General features: G+C 41.1%; 1 protein-coding gene across 3 annotated transcripts in view; it reads right to left on the reverse strand.

The window, feature by feature from the left end:
- ARHGEF37 (Rho guanine nucleotide exchange factor 37) overlaps nucleotides 1-13,233 on the reverse strand; it is a 280,710-nt gene that overhangs the window by 100,092 nt on the left and 167,385 nt on the right. For all 3 annotated transcript variants that reach the window (XM_069244612.1, XM_069244613.1, XM_069244611.1), the window contains exons 3-4: nucleotides 8,762-8,885; nucleotides 7,010-7,157 (exon numbers count right to left, since the gene is read on the reverse strand). In XM_069244612.1, the coding sequence (XP_069100713.1) occupies nucleotides 7,010-7,157; nucleotides 8,762-8,885 (272 nt within the window). The remainder of the gene's footprint in view (nucleotides 1-7,009; nucleotides 7,158-8,761; nucleotides 8,886-13,233) is intronic.

Below are 13,233 nucleotides of genomic sequence, written 5' to 3' on the forward strand. Positions count from 1 at the left end.
TGCTGACCAAACAGATGTCCAATTGACAAAGACAGTTGCAGCTTGCTGATCTATACCGAGGAGAGGTATTAATCAAATGTTATTGTTTGATGTAATTTGTTTTTTTGTTTCTTAGGTACCAACCGCTATGTTGATAGAGCCATAGCTATATGTTTTTCCAAATTTGTGCTAACTATATAGTTTTGCATGAAGCCCAAACATGATATTCTAATCGGAAGGTTAGTTAGGACACTTTTGGAATGTAGTTTTAAAATCAAGATTAACATGAAATGTTTGCGAATTAATGTGTAATAATGCAGCATAGAAAATGTATTAATGTGCTTTTACAAAACGTGCGTTTGAAATGTGCCCACGGGGAGTGGCCCCCAATGTATACAATGATTAATGAAATTGACTAATGATGAAATATTAATGTACTAATGTATGATTTTTGTATTAGTATTAAGGATTATATTTTAAGGTTTTGCTAATTAATCACTAGGCCTTAGTTAGCATGAGTCGGGGCCTAGCTGCCCGGTTCCATATTAGATGTGTTTTTCTAACGTGCAATGTGCTGACTTGCTGAAGGACATGTAGTTGTATTATTCCAGAAGTTAGAAGATGTGTGTAACCGTAGTGAAATCTTTTCTCATGAGACCCGACTTGCTCAAGGAGACATTCTTGCCGAATGAAACAGTGTAGACTTGCAAAAGGTACAAGGTCGCCTAAACTGGTATGGACAATGGGACTACTGACAGGGTCTGTGAGAAGACCGAGAAAATATGAAATTGTACCTGATATTCTCCCCGATGGAGACGTCGATTAAAGGAGCCAATAAACTACGTGAGAACTGTTATGAGGTGACAATTTTGATGAGGCGACAAGTAATTCATTGGACGGAGAAAATGGTGTGCGCAAACTTGCCCAATTGGAAATTAGGGGACTGGACAACAAGAGATGATATAATTATTTGCCACAAGGAGAAATTAGGTTATTATTGATCCTAGCCTTTTAATCCTAGCCATTATGTGCCTTTGCTATTGCCTAGACACTTTGTCACTCTGACTTTGTGGATAATCTCTTCAAATCATCCTCATCTTTGTCTTGCCCATTCTTATACTTTTCCTCCTTATGAGGGAAGTGTTCCTTATTCCTGTCTTGCTGAACTTTGCTGAGTTTCCTGGCTGATGGCGAACCAACTGATGTCCTGAGGACGAAGACTGACTCTGTATGCTGACTTATTACGGAGGGTAACTATATGATGATGAAACTGTAATTGTCTATTTGCCTTTTCTTCTGGGTACCAACTTCTATCTTTTGATAGAGACCATAGTCAGATGTTTTCTAAATTTGTGTTGCTAAATTGTTTTGCATGATGCCCAACATGCTAATGCTAATTCGAGGTTAGTTAAGGAGTTCACTGGACGGACGCAAATAGACAAATGACTGAATCTATGCTTTGTTGAATAATGCGCTAATGATGCTCTGCTAAAGTTAATCCATGTTGACATTGTGCTTTGTTCTAATGTTTATGATTCTTGCTTTGCTGAAATCTTATTCGAGTTGCCACGTTATGACGATGTTGATGTGTTTTATGGTTTTGAGACTAATAAACTTGCTAGTAGAATGTAACCAATAGGGAATAAATATCATACATTTTGTTAAATCTGGTGTGGTTATTCATGACTGAAAGGTCATGGTGGTTTCTGATTCTTATCAATGTCATGGTATGTGTTGAATCGATTTGTTATTGCAGATATTATTGACGTTATTGATCTATTGATTGGTATGTTGATTAGTTGCCTCGTTCTAAGGTGTCTTCAATCAGGGTCAAAAGATTAATCGGCCTAAAACGAGTCCCAGACTAATTAAATTATCTAGAAGGGGACACATTATCAAGACCCACAGAAGATTTTTTCTAATTATTAACAACAGTTGATGTTGTTTGTTTGTTGCACCTAAATGTATGCTATTTCTATTGTGCAGTTAATGTTGCTATTGATTTGTACTGTAATCCTAGAATGCGTAACCATCCATGCTTTGATTAAATTGGGATTCTTTAGGAGCCTGTGTTTTGTGTAAGGGTTATTGAGAGGGAAGATGAAAGTAGGAGTAGGTGTAGAATTCCACCAACTATGGCCCTCACTATGAGTGTCCCGGAAAATGACCTGGGTTTTCCCCATCTTTAGAACTATCTAGGTATCAGTAGCTCTGGGTGTGGGAAAATTCCGACCATGAGAAACTGGATCCTGAGGGTCATTTAGGAAATGAAGAATTATTGTGGGGATCAGTAATTCCCTGTTAGTCCTTTCCTTTAGCTCCTTATTTTATCCTGGAGTTTTCATGGCGATTTTGACTGCTGTAAACTGAAAGCAGCCGGAATCTGTTTGTGAAAATAAGCAGGTTCATGGGAATAACAAATAACTCTTAATTCAATGGAGACAGTAACTGCTCTTCCCCGCCCCACAGCAATTAAGTGGCCACTACCCTTTCACAACCATGGGGTCGTGCATTTTATGATATAATGAAATGTGAGCACCTATATAATTCATGTGGCAGAAATGTGGTATAAACAAAAACCTGCTTGCAGTCCGAAGGCTCCCTGACTCCCATACGTAGTTGAACTCAAGGCCTAAATGAACCTTCTGCCGGGTAGTTGTGTTTACATTTCAAACATGTCACCAAAGTACACATTGGATAATCACGTTTGTGATTGTTCTGCAAATGGAGCGAGACCTGAAAGCCAGATGCTGCGCCCTGGTACTGTTTCTGCTGCAGGGGGTGATTTCTATTTACATTTAGTTATGTAATACAGCAGTTGTACTGTTTCCAAAACCTTTGTGAATGGTAGGTGATTTTATTGTGCAATGTAATATTATTGGACTTGCAAGCCTCAAAATGATGTTAGGCCAAGATGGTCTCGCGGTCTGTAAAAAAGTGTTTATCTCACTGAGTCAGCGACCACAAATAAGCCACGTAGAGTGCACATATGTGCTTTTGAATGGAGGAAAAACACCAGGCAAAGAATAGCATAAACGACAAAAAGACAGCAAAAAAGGGGGTGTACAAGTGAGTAGAAGGGAGAAAAACACAAAGCCAATTGAAATGAAAATGGGCTAGAGACAGAGAGAGAGCGACGGAGACGTTAAGATCGAAAATAAAGCCATGTTGGAAAATCTTTCCATTTCCACACGGCTCAATCCACCTGTTAATAATTGATGTTTCCAGTGATACTGTGTGCAACTATAACTACATAATCCCAACACACCGTCCACTTGGCCGCCTGAACAACCGGCACTATTAATTCGGTGACACTCTGATACACTAGGGCAGGGCGGGGGGAACTCATTTTAAAAAGCTTTGCAATCAGTCGGCAGTGTGCAGACCCGCTCCCCCGGCCACCACCACCGTTGATATCTGGCAGCTATGCATGCCTGCCCACAGACTGCTAGCTGTATGTGCTGTTTCTGCGATCATATGACTCGATTGAAATGAATCAAAACAACAACAGGCTTAGCTAACAAAGGGCTGAGAACACGAGACTGGCACTTTCGCACAAACACACTGGTTCCCTGTCCTGTCCACACCCACCCTCCGCATAGCTGGCATTGTTCTGCAAGCGTGGCGCGAGCCCAAAGGGCAGAGAAGTCCGAACCCGCCTCACCGCACCAGGCCCTGACGGTCACACTGTTCACTGGACTGGCCCAGGCCTGCCTCTCTGGATGTAGCCAGATCTACTTCGTCGCTCTGTTGTCTCGTTGTTACTGTATAACAGCCCTGGTATCTAGCGTTTGTATTTACAGCAAAACCTTTACTATGAGATATGATATAGACAGAGGGCAGAGCTCACTGGGCGATGTGTCTGCTGGTGTGATCCATAGTCTGAAAGCGAGGTCTCTCAGACAGTACTTACCTGCGAGAGGTCGGTGTGGTATTGTGGGACATGTTGCGTAGTCGATGTCTTTGTTATGATGTGAGGTGTTAGGTTAGTGTTGTTGCAGTGACTCTCATGAGTAATGAGGCAGTATTGTGTCATATTACAAGGTTTGTGAAGCAAAAAATCTACCATTTCCGGAGGTACCCCAGATTAGGGGAACCCTGTGAGACTCTACTTTGTAGTCAGAGCAGGGTGTATTGTGGTTGTGTGTTGTATGCATGGTGGAGTTGGGGCATTGTGATGACAGTTCTGTAGTGTACCTTTGATTATAAGGATAGTTGTGATGTGACAGCATGATGCGAGAGCTAAAGGTATGGCCAGAAAACCTTTTAAACTCCCTTAAAATTCAAAGTGATCTCTTGCTACTTTGAGGGAAGAACACATGAATTTGCATGAATGTTAAAGCAAAGCATTTTAGTGACTAACAGGAACTCATTATTTCAATTCTGTTACAATTATATTTGAATGTGTGAAGTTTCTGTTTACCTTGATGAATCAACTGGGGTTCTTAGCACCCTTCTGCCCTTTCATGCATGAGTACAACAACCAGAAAGTTAAAGGTGTTCAATGACGGTTTGCTAAGAGTCGGGACCTACATAATCTTCCCAATGGTGATGGAACAATATCCAGAATGGGAGTGCTGCATTCAGTGTTACATCTCTGAGGTCATTTGGATTGTGAAAAATACAAGCATCACATACACCAGTAGTCCTCAAAACCTATGCAGGTGGTCCGCAACTGATTAGAACATTAAATAATATTAACAGATTATGAAAGTGTACCTAAAAAAGAAACAAAATGTAAAGTTTTGTAACCATTATGAAAATGTGGAAGACTTTGAAATTGGAGGTTTAAAATTAAGTTAGTATCCCATGATTGATTAGTGGAAGCAGTGCAAATGCATTAAACAGAATATAGCATGGATGAAGAGGACCTCAATTGAATTTCAAAAAGCTACAACCTTTCTATTAAAATTTAGATTTTTTTTTTTAAAAAGTACAATTTAAATAAAATATTTCATAATTTTTTATTTGCCTGATAAATGCTTGTTTCTGTAACCTTTGTGTATTGTTTTGCATTTTAAATCTTGCGGGTGTCCCCAGATTCCAATATTGATTCAGTGGGGGTCCCCCGGTTCCAGTAACGAATAAGTAAGGGTCCACAGAAGTCAAAAGGTTGAGAGCCACAGACATAAACAATAAGTGTAGCAAATAAATAAATAATAAATCCAGGACTTGTGAAGTGCGGCAAATCACCCAAGAGGGTCTCAGGGTGCTGAATCGTAGGCATGGGGAGATAAAGTGATTTGCCCAAAATCACAGGATGGGGAGCTGACACTGAGACTCAAACTTGGTTCCCCCAGTGCCAAAGTCAGAAGCTCAGGTCATTAGGCCACATCCTCTCCCCTTCAAATTAGCTAGTGGTTAGTCCATTCAGCAGGAGAGTGGTAAGGGTGTGAAATGTAGCTGGTGGTGCATTGTGGAGTAAACTGACCCAAATATATCACTAAAGCATGGTGTGGTAGCGCATTCTCATTTATACACAGCACGTTTTCCATTGAAATGGCCACTAATGTTGCACAGATGTAGTTTTACTGCTAAAATTATACAGCACTCAAATGAAGTGTAAGATCTAAATCTTTATAATTTATGCATTACCAAGTAAAATGTCTTGATTTGTTTTCATCACACTTTAGAATAGCGAAAGAAAGTGCTTCATTTGTGCTTTCCTAACTGCTGATATTTTTTTAAATATTTCTACAGTTCATGTTTTGTTTGAAGAAATGAACACCCTTTAGCCATTCCTTTCACATTTAGCAAGAATGACAGCAGATTTACATTGCAAAACCCTTTCACTTTGCAGTCAGAGAAAGAAACACCAGTCCCCATGTTAAAAGAATAAACATCAGTTTGTCAGAAGATAGAGCCTGACATTTGATCTCTGTGACAAGATAAAAACAAAACTATTAGGTATCTTTACTACTCATTCACATTCTGAACTCTAGAATGATTATTTTGAGGCTGCTGCAGCACCCCCAACACCATACTTCCAGTGCCTACACATCTTCCATATGTGGTTTTTTTTGGAACTTTTGATCAGTTTGAGTTACGAGCAGATATTTTTTGTTGATGTCTGTAAATTATCCCACAGATGATAAATTGGCTAGCAACAGCAGCAAATCCATAATTAATATGAAAATAATTTATTTTCAGAATCACATACCAGTTTCCCTATATATAGTGCATTTATAGTGTTCTTTCATGGTGTTTTCTGGTGTGCTAAGGTGAAGTATGCTGGGGTTAAGTAGTTGTGGTCCACGGTGCTATAATATGGTGGAATTGTTTCTGTTACACAATGGTTGACAGAGGGCAATGAGGTATGATAGATTTTACAGACTATCTATCGGTATGTTGCCAAGATGAAATAGATGCTGAGTCATGAGTATTGTATGCTCACATGTTGCAATGTTGTCTATTATGTTGGAGTGCGAGCAAAATTATAATGCTGTGTTGAATTAGTGTCATTTCACCGGGGAGAGTGTTTCTTCTGTCATCTGCTGGTTGCATAAGCATGACAGGAGTGTGTGATTGCCCAGAGTGCTGTGTAGGAATGGTCTGCTACAGATGTGCCAGGAATGCTGAGATCACAAATGAATAGGGCAGCAGGCAGACAGACTGGTGGCATCTCTCAACTGAGGGCTTCTGCAGAAAGAGTCCTAAACTGTTACCCTTCCACTTTCCTGGAGGCACAGGCATCTCAGACCCTTTGTCTTGATGCTGGCTTGAACTTCTCTTCATGGTTTGGTAAACAAGGTGTGAGGTAGATCTCAAAACATGTCGGGCTCGTTTAACTTTTGAGGGAGCATGACCCTCTAGGAGAGTGGGTGGTACAGTCTATAATGACCGTTCAAACTTCTTTTGCTTGTCTCACTTCTCCTCCTCACTGCAATTCCCCAATCCTTTCTCTATGATTTGCCACGGGCCCCACACTTCTCCTGTAGCATTTTGTGCACAGTACACACGACAGCCTAGGTAGCCCACCAGAATGAAGCGCGCAATAGCCTGGCATGAAAGTATAGGTTATCCTACTTACAGTACAGTATTGACGTGGGCCAGGATCTCCTTGTACAAGTCTGCATTCTTCTTGTAGCCATCCAGCAATGAGAGGGCCTTCTTGTAATCGGCACAGTAAACCCGATAGACAAGCTCCATGTCTTGGCTGTACGTCACAAATAGGTTACCTGGGAGATTGGACAATAGTTAGCATCTGCACGTCAGTCCAAAAGGCTGTGGCAATACGGGCCATAAAAAGGGGACCCAATGTTCGAGAAGGAGCTGGCTTACTTAAAGGACCAAGCAGGTGTTTCACGTTGCCACATGTCTAATTTCCTAAAGTCAACCTACATAGGAGGTCACCCTCGTTTGCTGCTCATCTATTGATTGTTTTTGGATTAAAAAGTTGATTTTGGTGTAGTTATACTAGAAAATGTCCTGACGTCAGTAACCACCATCACCAATGATGCCCTAGCTGAAAGCTTCAGGTGACCGTGAAATCATACAGTGGACACAGTACTGCTCACTCTGTGGTGCAAAGCTTTGTTAACATACCTGCACATACAAAGGCAACTGGGCAGGCCTATGCTCAGTGCCTTCCAACCACTGAGAAAGTATAAAATGTTGTCTCAAAATAAAAACACCTCAGTCATAGCGGTAGAGGAAGCCAGTCAGCAGTTTAAAGAAAGAAAACAGACACTAAAAAGGACAGCTGGCTTTATATTAGCCAGAAAGTTGGAAAATAGGTGTATGAAAAGGCCTGGAAAACGGAGGGGAGAGCAACTTACAGGTGAACATCAAGTGTTGCAGAAGTGAAACATAGGCCGCAGGGAGTGAGAAAGCAGCGCCTTGGGTTCAAAGCAGGGAGTTAAAAACAAGGGATGAAATGAAGGGATGGCGTGAGCGAAGAGTCAGTAAAAATGAAATGCATTGAGAACAAAAAACAGGTGATGCAAAGAGAGAAGGAAATATTGCTTTGAAGTGGGAATAAAATAGACATAAAAACAAGTACAAGTAAGGGTAACAGATTTTAAAAAACTGTCCGAGAGAAGGAAGAGGCGAAACTTAGAGAGGAAGTCATGGAGTAAAGAAGGTCAGGGAGGGCAACAGAGACTGGTGACTGAATGAGTGTCTGTGCCAGTATAGGGACCCAAATCAAATGGCAGGTCTAAAGTTCAGACTCAAATAAAATATGATTGTTTTTTTTTTTTTCCTTTTTATGCTTGTAGAGTTTTTGCTGCAGCAACATCAGAAAGAGGGAGATGTTTTGGAGGACAGGCTGTTGGGTGTGGTTCAAGCCCTTTGGCTTGCATTAACCATTAGATCATTTCCTCTCTATATCTTCCAATACTTGGGAACCTTGCAGAACCTATTAAATGAATGCCTTTTATGCCGCCACCCGCAAAATGCATTACCGGTACCACTTATTCAGATCTAGGAAAAGGATGCAGCCAAAATATTAAGCCACTCCGAAAGCCCCCTTTGGTCTTCAAAGGGTTCTGTCTACCTTACTCTACCACTGCTTCACGCATGACCCAGCTACCTTCTGGCCAGGGTTGGGTGACCACCTCACTGCATGCCATCACAAACACCGTTTCCATCCTGAACTTGTCACCTACAACTCACTGATCTCAGGTGTGTGAGTCTAAGTAATCCAACAAAAGCAAACCATGAGTACAAGACCCAGAAGGCATTAAGGAGACACTCAAAAGCCCCCGACTGGAAACCTTATCTATAAGGGCACAAAGTGAGGTGGTCACCCCAGCCCTTGAAACCTCACATTTTAACTCACCAATTAAGCAGAGCTGGTCCTGCTCTTGACAATCAGACTTCTTCAAGTCCTCCAGAAATGCCTGGGACACCCTAAGAATTTCATCTGTGTTTGACAGAAGCTCATCTACAGCAACAAACGGAATCTGGAAAACAAAACAGACCCTTAATACAAAGTCACTTGCTACCAAGTCAGCATGCATTTCAGATTATTGTAGCGCAGTCATAGAACACCCATTGGTGCAGTGCTTAATTTGTAAATAAAAACGTGCCGGTGCTCAAAGCCCTTCTCTTAAACACGCGGCTGCTGTATTTAAATGTGCCAACACAGAATACTGAGGCAGCGTAATCCCAAAGCCATCTCAGGCCTCTTCAATCCATTTAAAGCCCCTCCTTGTCCCTTCAGCTCACTCTTGCAGCTTTCTGCTTTCTCCCATTGTAAAGCTTTTTCGTGTTTCTCTTCCTCTGTCTTTCCCAAAAGTGTATTTTGCTCGCTGTAAATGCTTGAGGCAGAAACATAAGCGCCGTCCCTCTAAAATAAGTGCTGGTGCTTAGCACCGGTTACAACAAGCACAAATTAAGCACTACATTGGTGCAGGGATCGGAATTTACTAGTTGTGCCAGGTTTACCCCACCTGCTAATTAGCAAATTGTTTACAAATTCCTCGATTTAAAAGAACTAAACTTGGTGGAAGATTCTTCTCTGTGCTTGCAGCTAAGGAATGGAATCAACTAGCAACGTCTATTAGATTAATTCCTTCACACTCATTGTTTAGGAAAAGACTAAAAACTGTACTTTTTTTACTCAATGGTACTGTGTGAGCTTTTCCATAATTAGTCTTGTTCGAGCTTTATCCCCATGAGACCTACGGGTGTAAGCGCGCTCTATGAATCCGAATGACAAACATAAACTCTGCACTCCAACAAATTTAGTCAGAATAAACCTGAAAATTGCCACAAAAAAGGTCCTGTACAGCTACTATAACAGCAAATGTGGATTATCAAAACGGGTAAGCACCAAAATCATCATGCCATTCCCTATTTTGTGAAAATCTCAGATTATCTCACCTGCCAAATTCAGATCCCTGTGGTGTGGGATTTAATTAGGTGCGTTAAATATCGCATCCCAAATTGAGATAATCCTAATCAAGACCTTACTATTTTATTTTAAGCAAATGAAACTCTACAAAGCTCAGGTTTAAAATAACAGAACTGAAGTGTTCAGCAATATATCCTATATGAACGGATTTAGAGAACTCTATTTGGAATAAGACTTTTAGACAAACAGAGGCTTATCGCATTGGCCATGTTTGAAGCTTGATAATGTCACATATCCAAGACAAAGTCGAATTTTAACTGGATTGTTATTGCTATAGTACACTTTGAACTGAACCGGCTACTGTTCCTCAGTGATCGCAACTTTGAATTTTTTTTATGTCATCAATAATTCCCGCAATTCAATTATTGATGCTTCATGCAGTAAAATAATATTCTGACTATCAGCATGTTTTAATAAAAATATAATGACAACGCCTCTATCACCCGCAAACCTTGTAACCAAAATGTATATTTTAATTGTTTAAAATAAAATAATCATGTGCAAAAGAAATGTCTTCCATTTCAAGAATTGTGCTCACTAGTAACATTGCTTATGTGTTTTTGATGAAGAATAATTCTGATAAAAGCTGAGTTGGACGTTTTGGCGGCCCTGAAGCTCTGTTCACAAGGGCTGGGCGGAAAAAGAGCTCGATGGAAAAAATTTTGAAAGGAGGAGACATTTTTCAAGTTCACTGGAGATGAAGAGATTTCAATTGAATCAAGGAGCTGCTGCGAATCAACCTTCGCTTTAGTTTTGCAATTTATTATTTAAAAAAAAATGTTTTTATACAGTGCTTGCCAGGAAGGGACTTACAAGACTCAGCATTAAGAATATGCTTTGTAATAACGACAATTTCTTTGGATGCGTTTTTTGACTGTTCGGTTCTAGTAGCCAGGTATGTGGTGCAAGTTTGACAGATACGTTTATGATAGTCTTTTGTCGCTTTCCTATAAATCTCTTTAGCCTCAGGGCCAGCATTTTTTGTCCACGATCTTTCTACAGCTTTACATTGTTAACAGTCAAAAGCGCATTGGGAAACCAGGAGGAAGGAAGGATTTGATTGGAGTGTGGAGGTCTAAATCAGAGGAAAGCCAGTCATGAAAATGTTCTCCTGCTATTGTAATGAAGACCAAATCATTATGGATCAAGGGTACAACAGGGCTTGACAAAGAAGAAAGATCAGGCAGAGTCTGTAGAAAAGAGTGCTGAGTAACCCTGGAGCAGATCGACCAGCACATGCGGTATAGCCGATGTTAAGAAATTAGCCGGAACATAGAAAACCAATGGAATAGGTTAGGGCCATAGTATAAAAACAGATGGGGCGGTTCTAATAAAATTATTGTTAACAAAGATAGGGTCCAATAAGTGACTGAACATAATAGATATGCATCTAGGTTTTATGTTTCTAAACCCGTCCTTAATCCCCCTCCACATGTGAGTTGTCCTCCTTTAACTCTGCTCCCATCACCCCAAGACCACAGTAACACTCTATTGTGCCATTCATATGGAGCCCCCTACCCCATCTAGTTGGTGCCAAGGAAGGGCACCTGTCTTCCTAGCCCACTGATCTACTGAGGAAGCTCACTCACTCTACATCTCCCGCACTGAATTAAACAAGGAACATAAGAAAAATAAGTTGATTTTTCTTTTACTATAGCACAGGGGTACTGTATTGTACATGTAAACCTTTACCTAATCTCTATCACTATTTCCAAGGATCACCAAAATTAGCAACATTTTCGCAATTTACAGTGATACCAAAGAAGTGGAAAGAAACCCTCCAGTTTTTTAAATGGTCCTGCTGAGGTTTCCCATCTGCAAGTGCACCTGATGTAAGTAAACTTAATCCCGATGGCTGCACGGGAGGGCAAGTCCATGCTTTCCTCCACCTCTCCTCTTCTGATGGCTCTGCCTAATTCACTTTTGTGATGCAGCGTGTGATTTGCTGTGTTAAGCAAATGTTGTAAAAGCGGTGCTTAAAGGGTTCTGTTATGATGTGTGAACTTCTAGAATGTGAGCGGTGGCCGGATTCGCGAGAAGACGGTTAACGCGAGGGAGACCGATGGCTGAACGGCAGGTTGTGTTGTAGTGAAATAAACTTACGGCCAAACAAACAACGTGTTTATGGCCCAAATTACAAAACTTTTGGTGCCAAGGGTTTATGGCACAACCTGGGTTGGCTGGATACTTACCTGATTCCATCCGCCGACAGAGTTGAAGAGCGCAGCTCGAACATGCCATCAGCAATGACCCAGGGGAGGCCCAGACAAGCAGTGAGGAATGTGACACTTCATTGCTGAAGGTAATCGCTAATCTCCATTTTTCCCACAACATCTCTCTCATTTTACGGAAGTGAGGAGGTGCGGCCAGCATATCAAAGGTGCTCTGCTCTGGGGGAAGTCTATTTTTACACACAGCCGGAAGCCTGGACGGTACACTGCATGCTTCGGTGGTGCGGGGGCGGGGTCTTTTTCACATGAACAGGAACACTAGTATGCTGCCTGAAAGTGCTCTGTGTGGGCTTTAACAGCGATATAAACATTTTAAAAAGATTGCTGCCCTACACAGTACTGTGTACCATATTCTGACATTTGTTTCAATGCTGCCTGAAAGTGTTCTGTGTGAACTTTAAAAGCAATTTAGACAAAGTTAAAAGACTGTTATCCTGGACAGTGCTGTGTACCGTGTGTTTACATTTATTCCATCGAAAACAGTTTAACCAATTTTAAGCTGCTCACCCAGTTGGTTGGTCTAGAAGTGCTTTTTCAATGTCTTACCTGGAATTATTTTTTTGTTTTGTTTTTGGACATTTGTTACTGTAATATTAAAACACTGTTCACCAGGTACGGCTTCAAACAAAGGGGAACAGAGTACTTCTGGTGTCAGAGGTAAAGGGGACTGTACCCGGGGTGGTAGCAGCCTTCATGACTCTGAATCAAAGAAATGTTTCGCCCTTGACAAAATTTACAGGAAATGTGGGAGGAAAGGCCACTATGCAAGGGTGTGTAAAACTAATAGGAGTGTGAGTTCTACTGTAGGTGCGGTTGAGCGTGCAATGGGAAAGATGGATGTTGACAGGATCCTTGTAGTAAGGGAAAATTCCAAGATGAGAAATGGGACCGTTTCCGAAATGAAAGAGAGGATGGCTAGGCCGAAAGCAATTTTCAATGTGAGTGGGAAAGATATTGAACTAATGGTGGATTTGGGGTCCATGTACACAATCATACCCCAACGTATCTTTAGAATGTTGTGGCAGAATGTTAAACTTTTGCCAAAGGATATAAACCCGGGGGGTTATCAAGGTGAAGCCATTGACATTCTGGGGTACATGGAAGGTAATATACAGTATGGTTCAAGGAGTACAAGGGGTAAAGTGTATATATCACTTGAGGGAC

This window comes from Pleurodeles waltl, chromosome 7 (genome assembly GCF_031143425.1).
Source record: "Pleurodeles waltl isolate 20211129_DDA chromosome 7, aPleWal1.hap1.20221129, whole genome shotgun sequence".
NCBI classification, from domain to species: Eukaryota; Metazoa; Chordata; class Amphibia; order Caudata; family Salamandridae; genus Pleurodeles; species Pleurodeles waltl.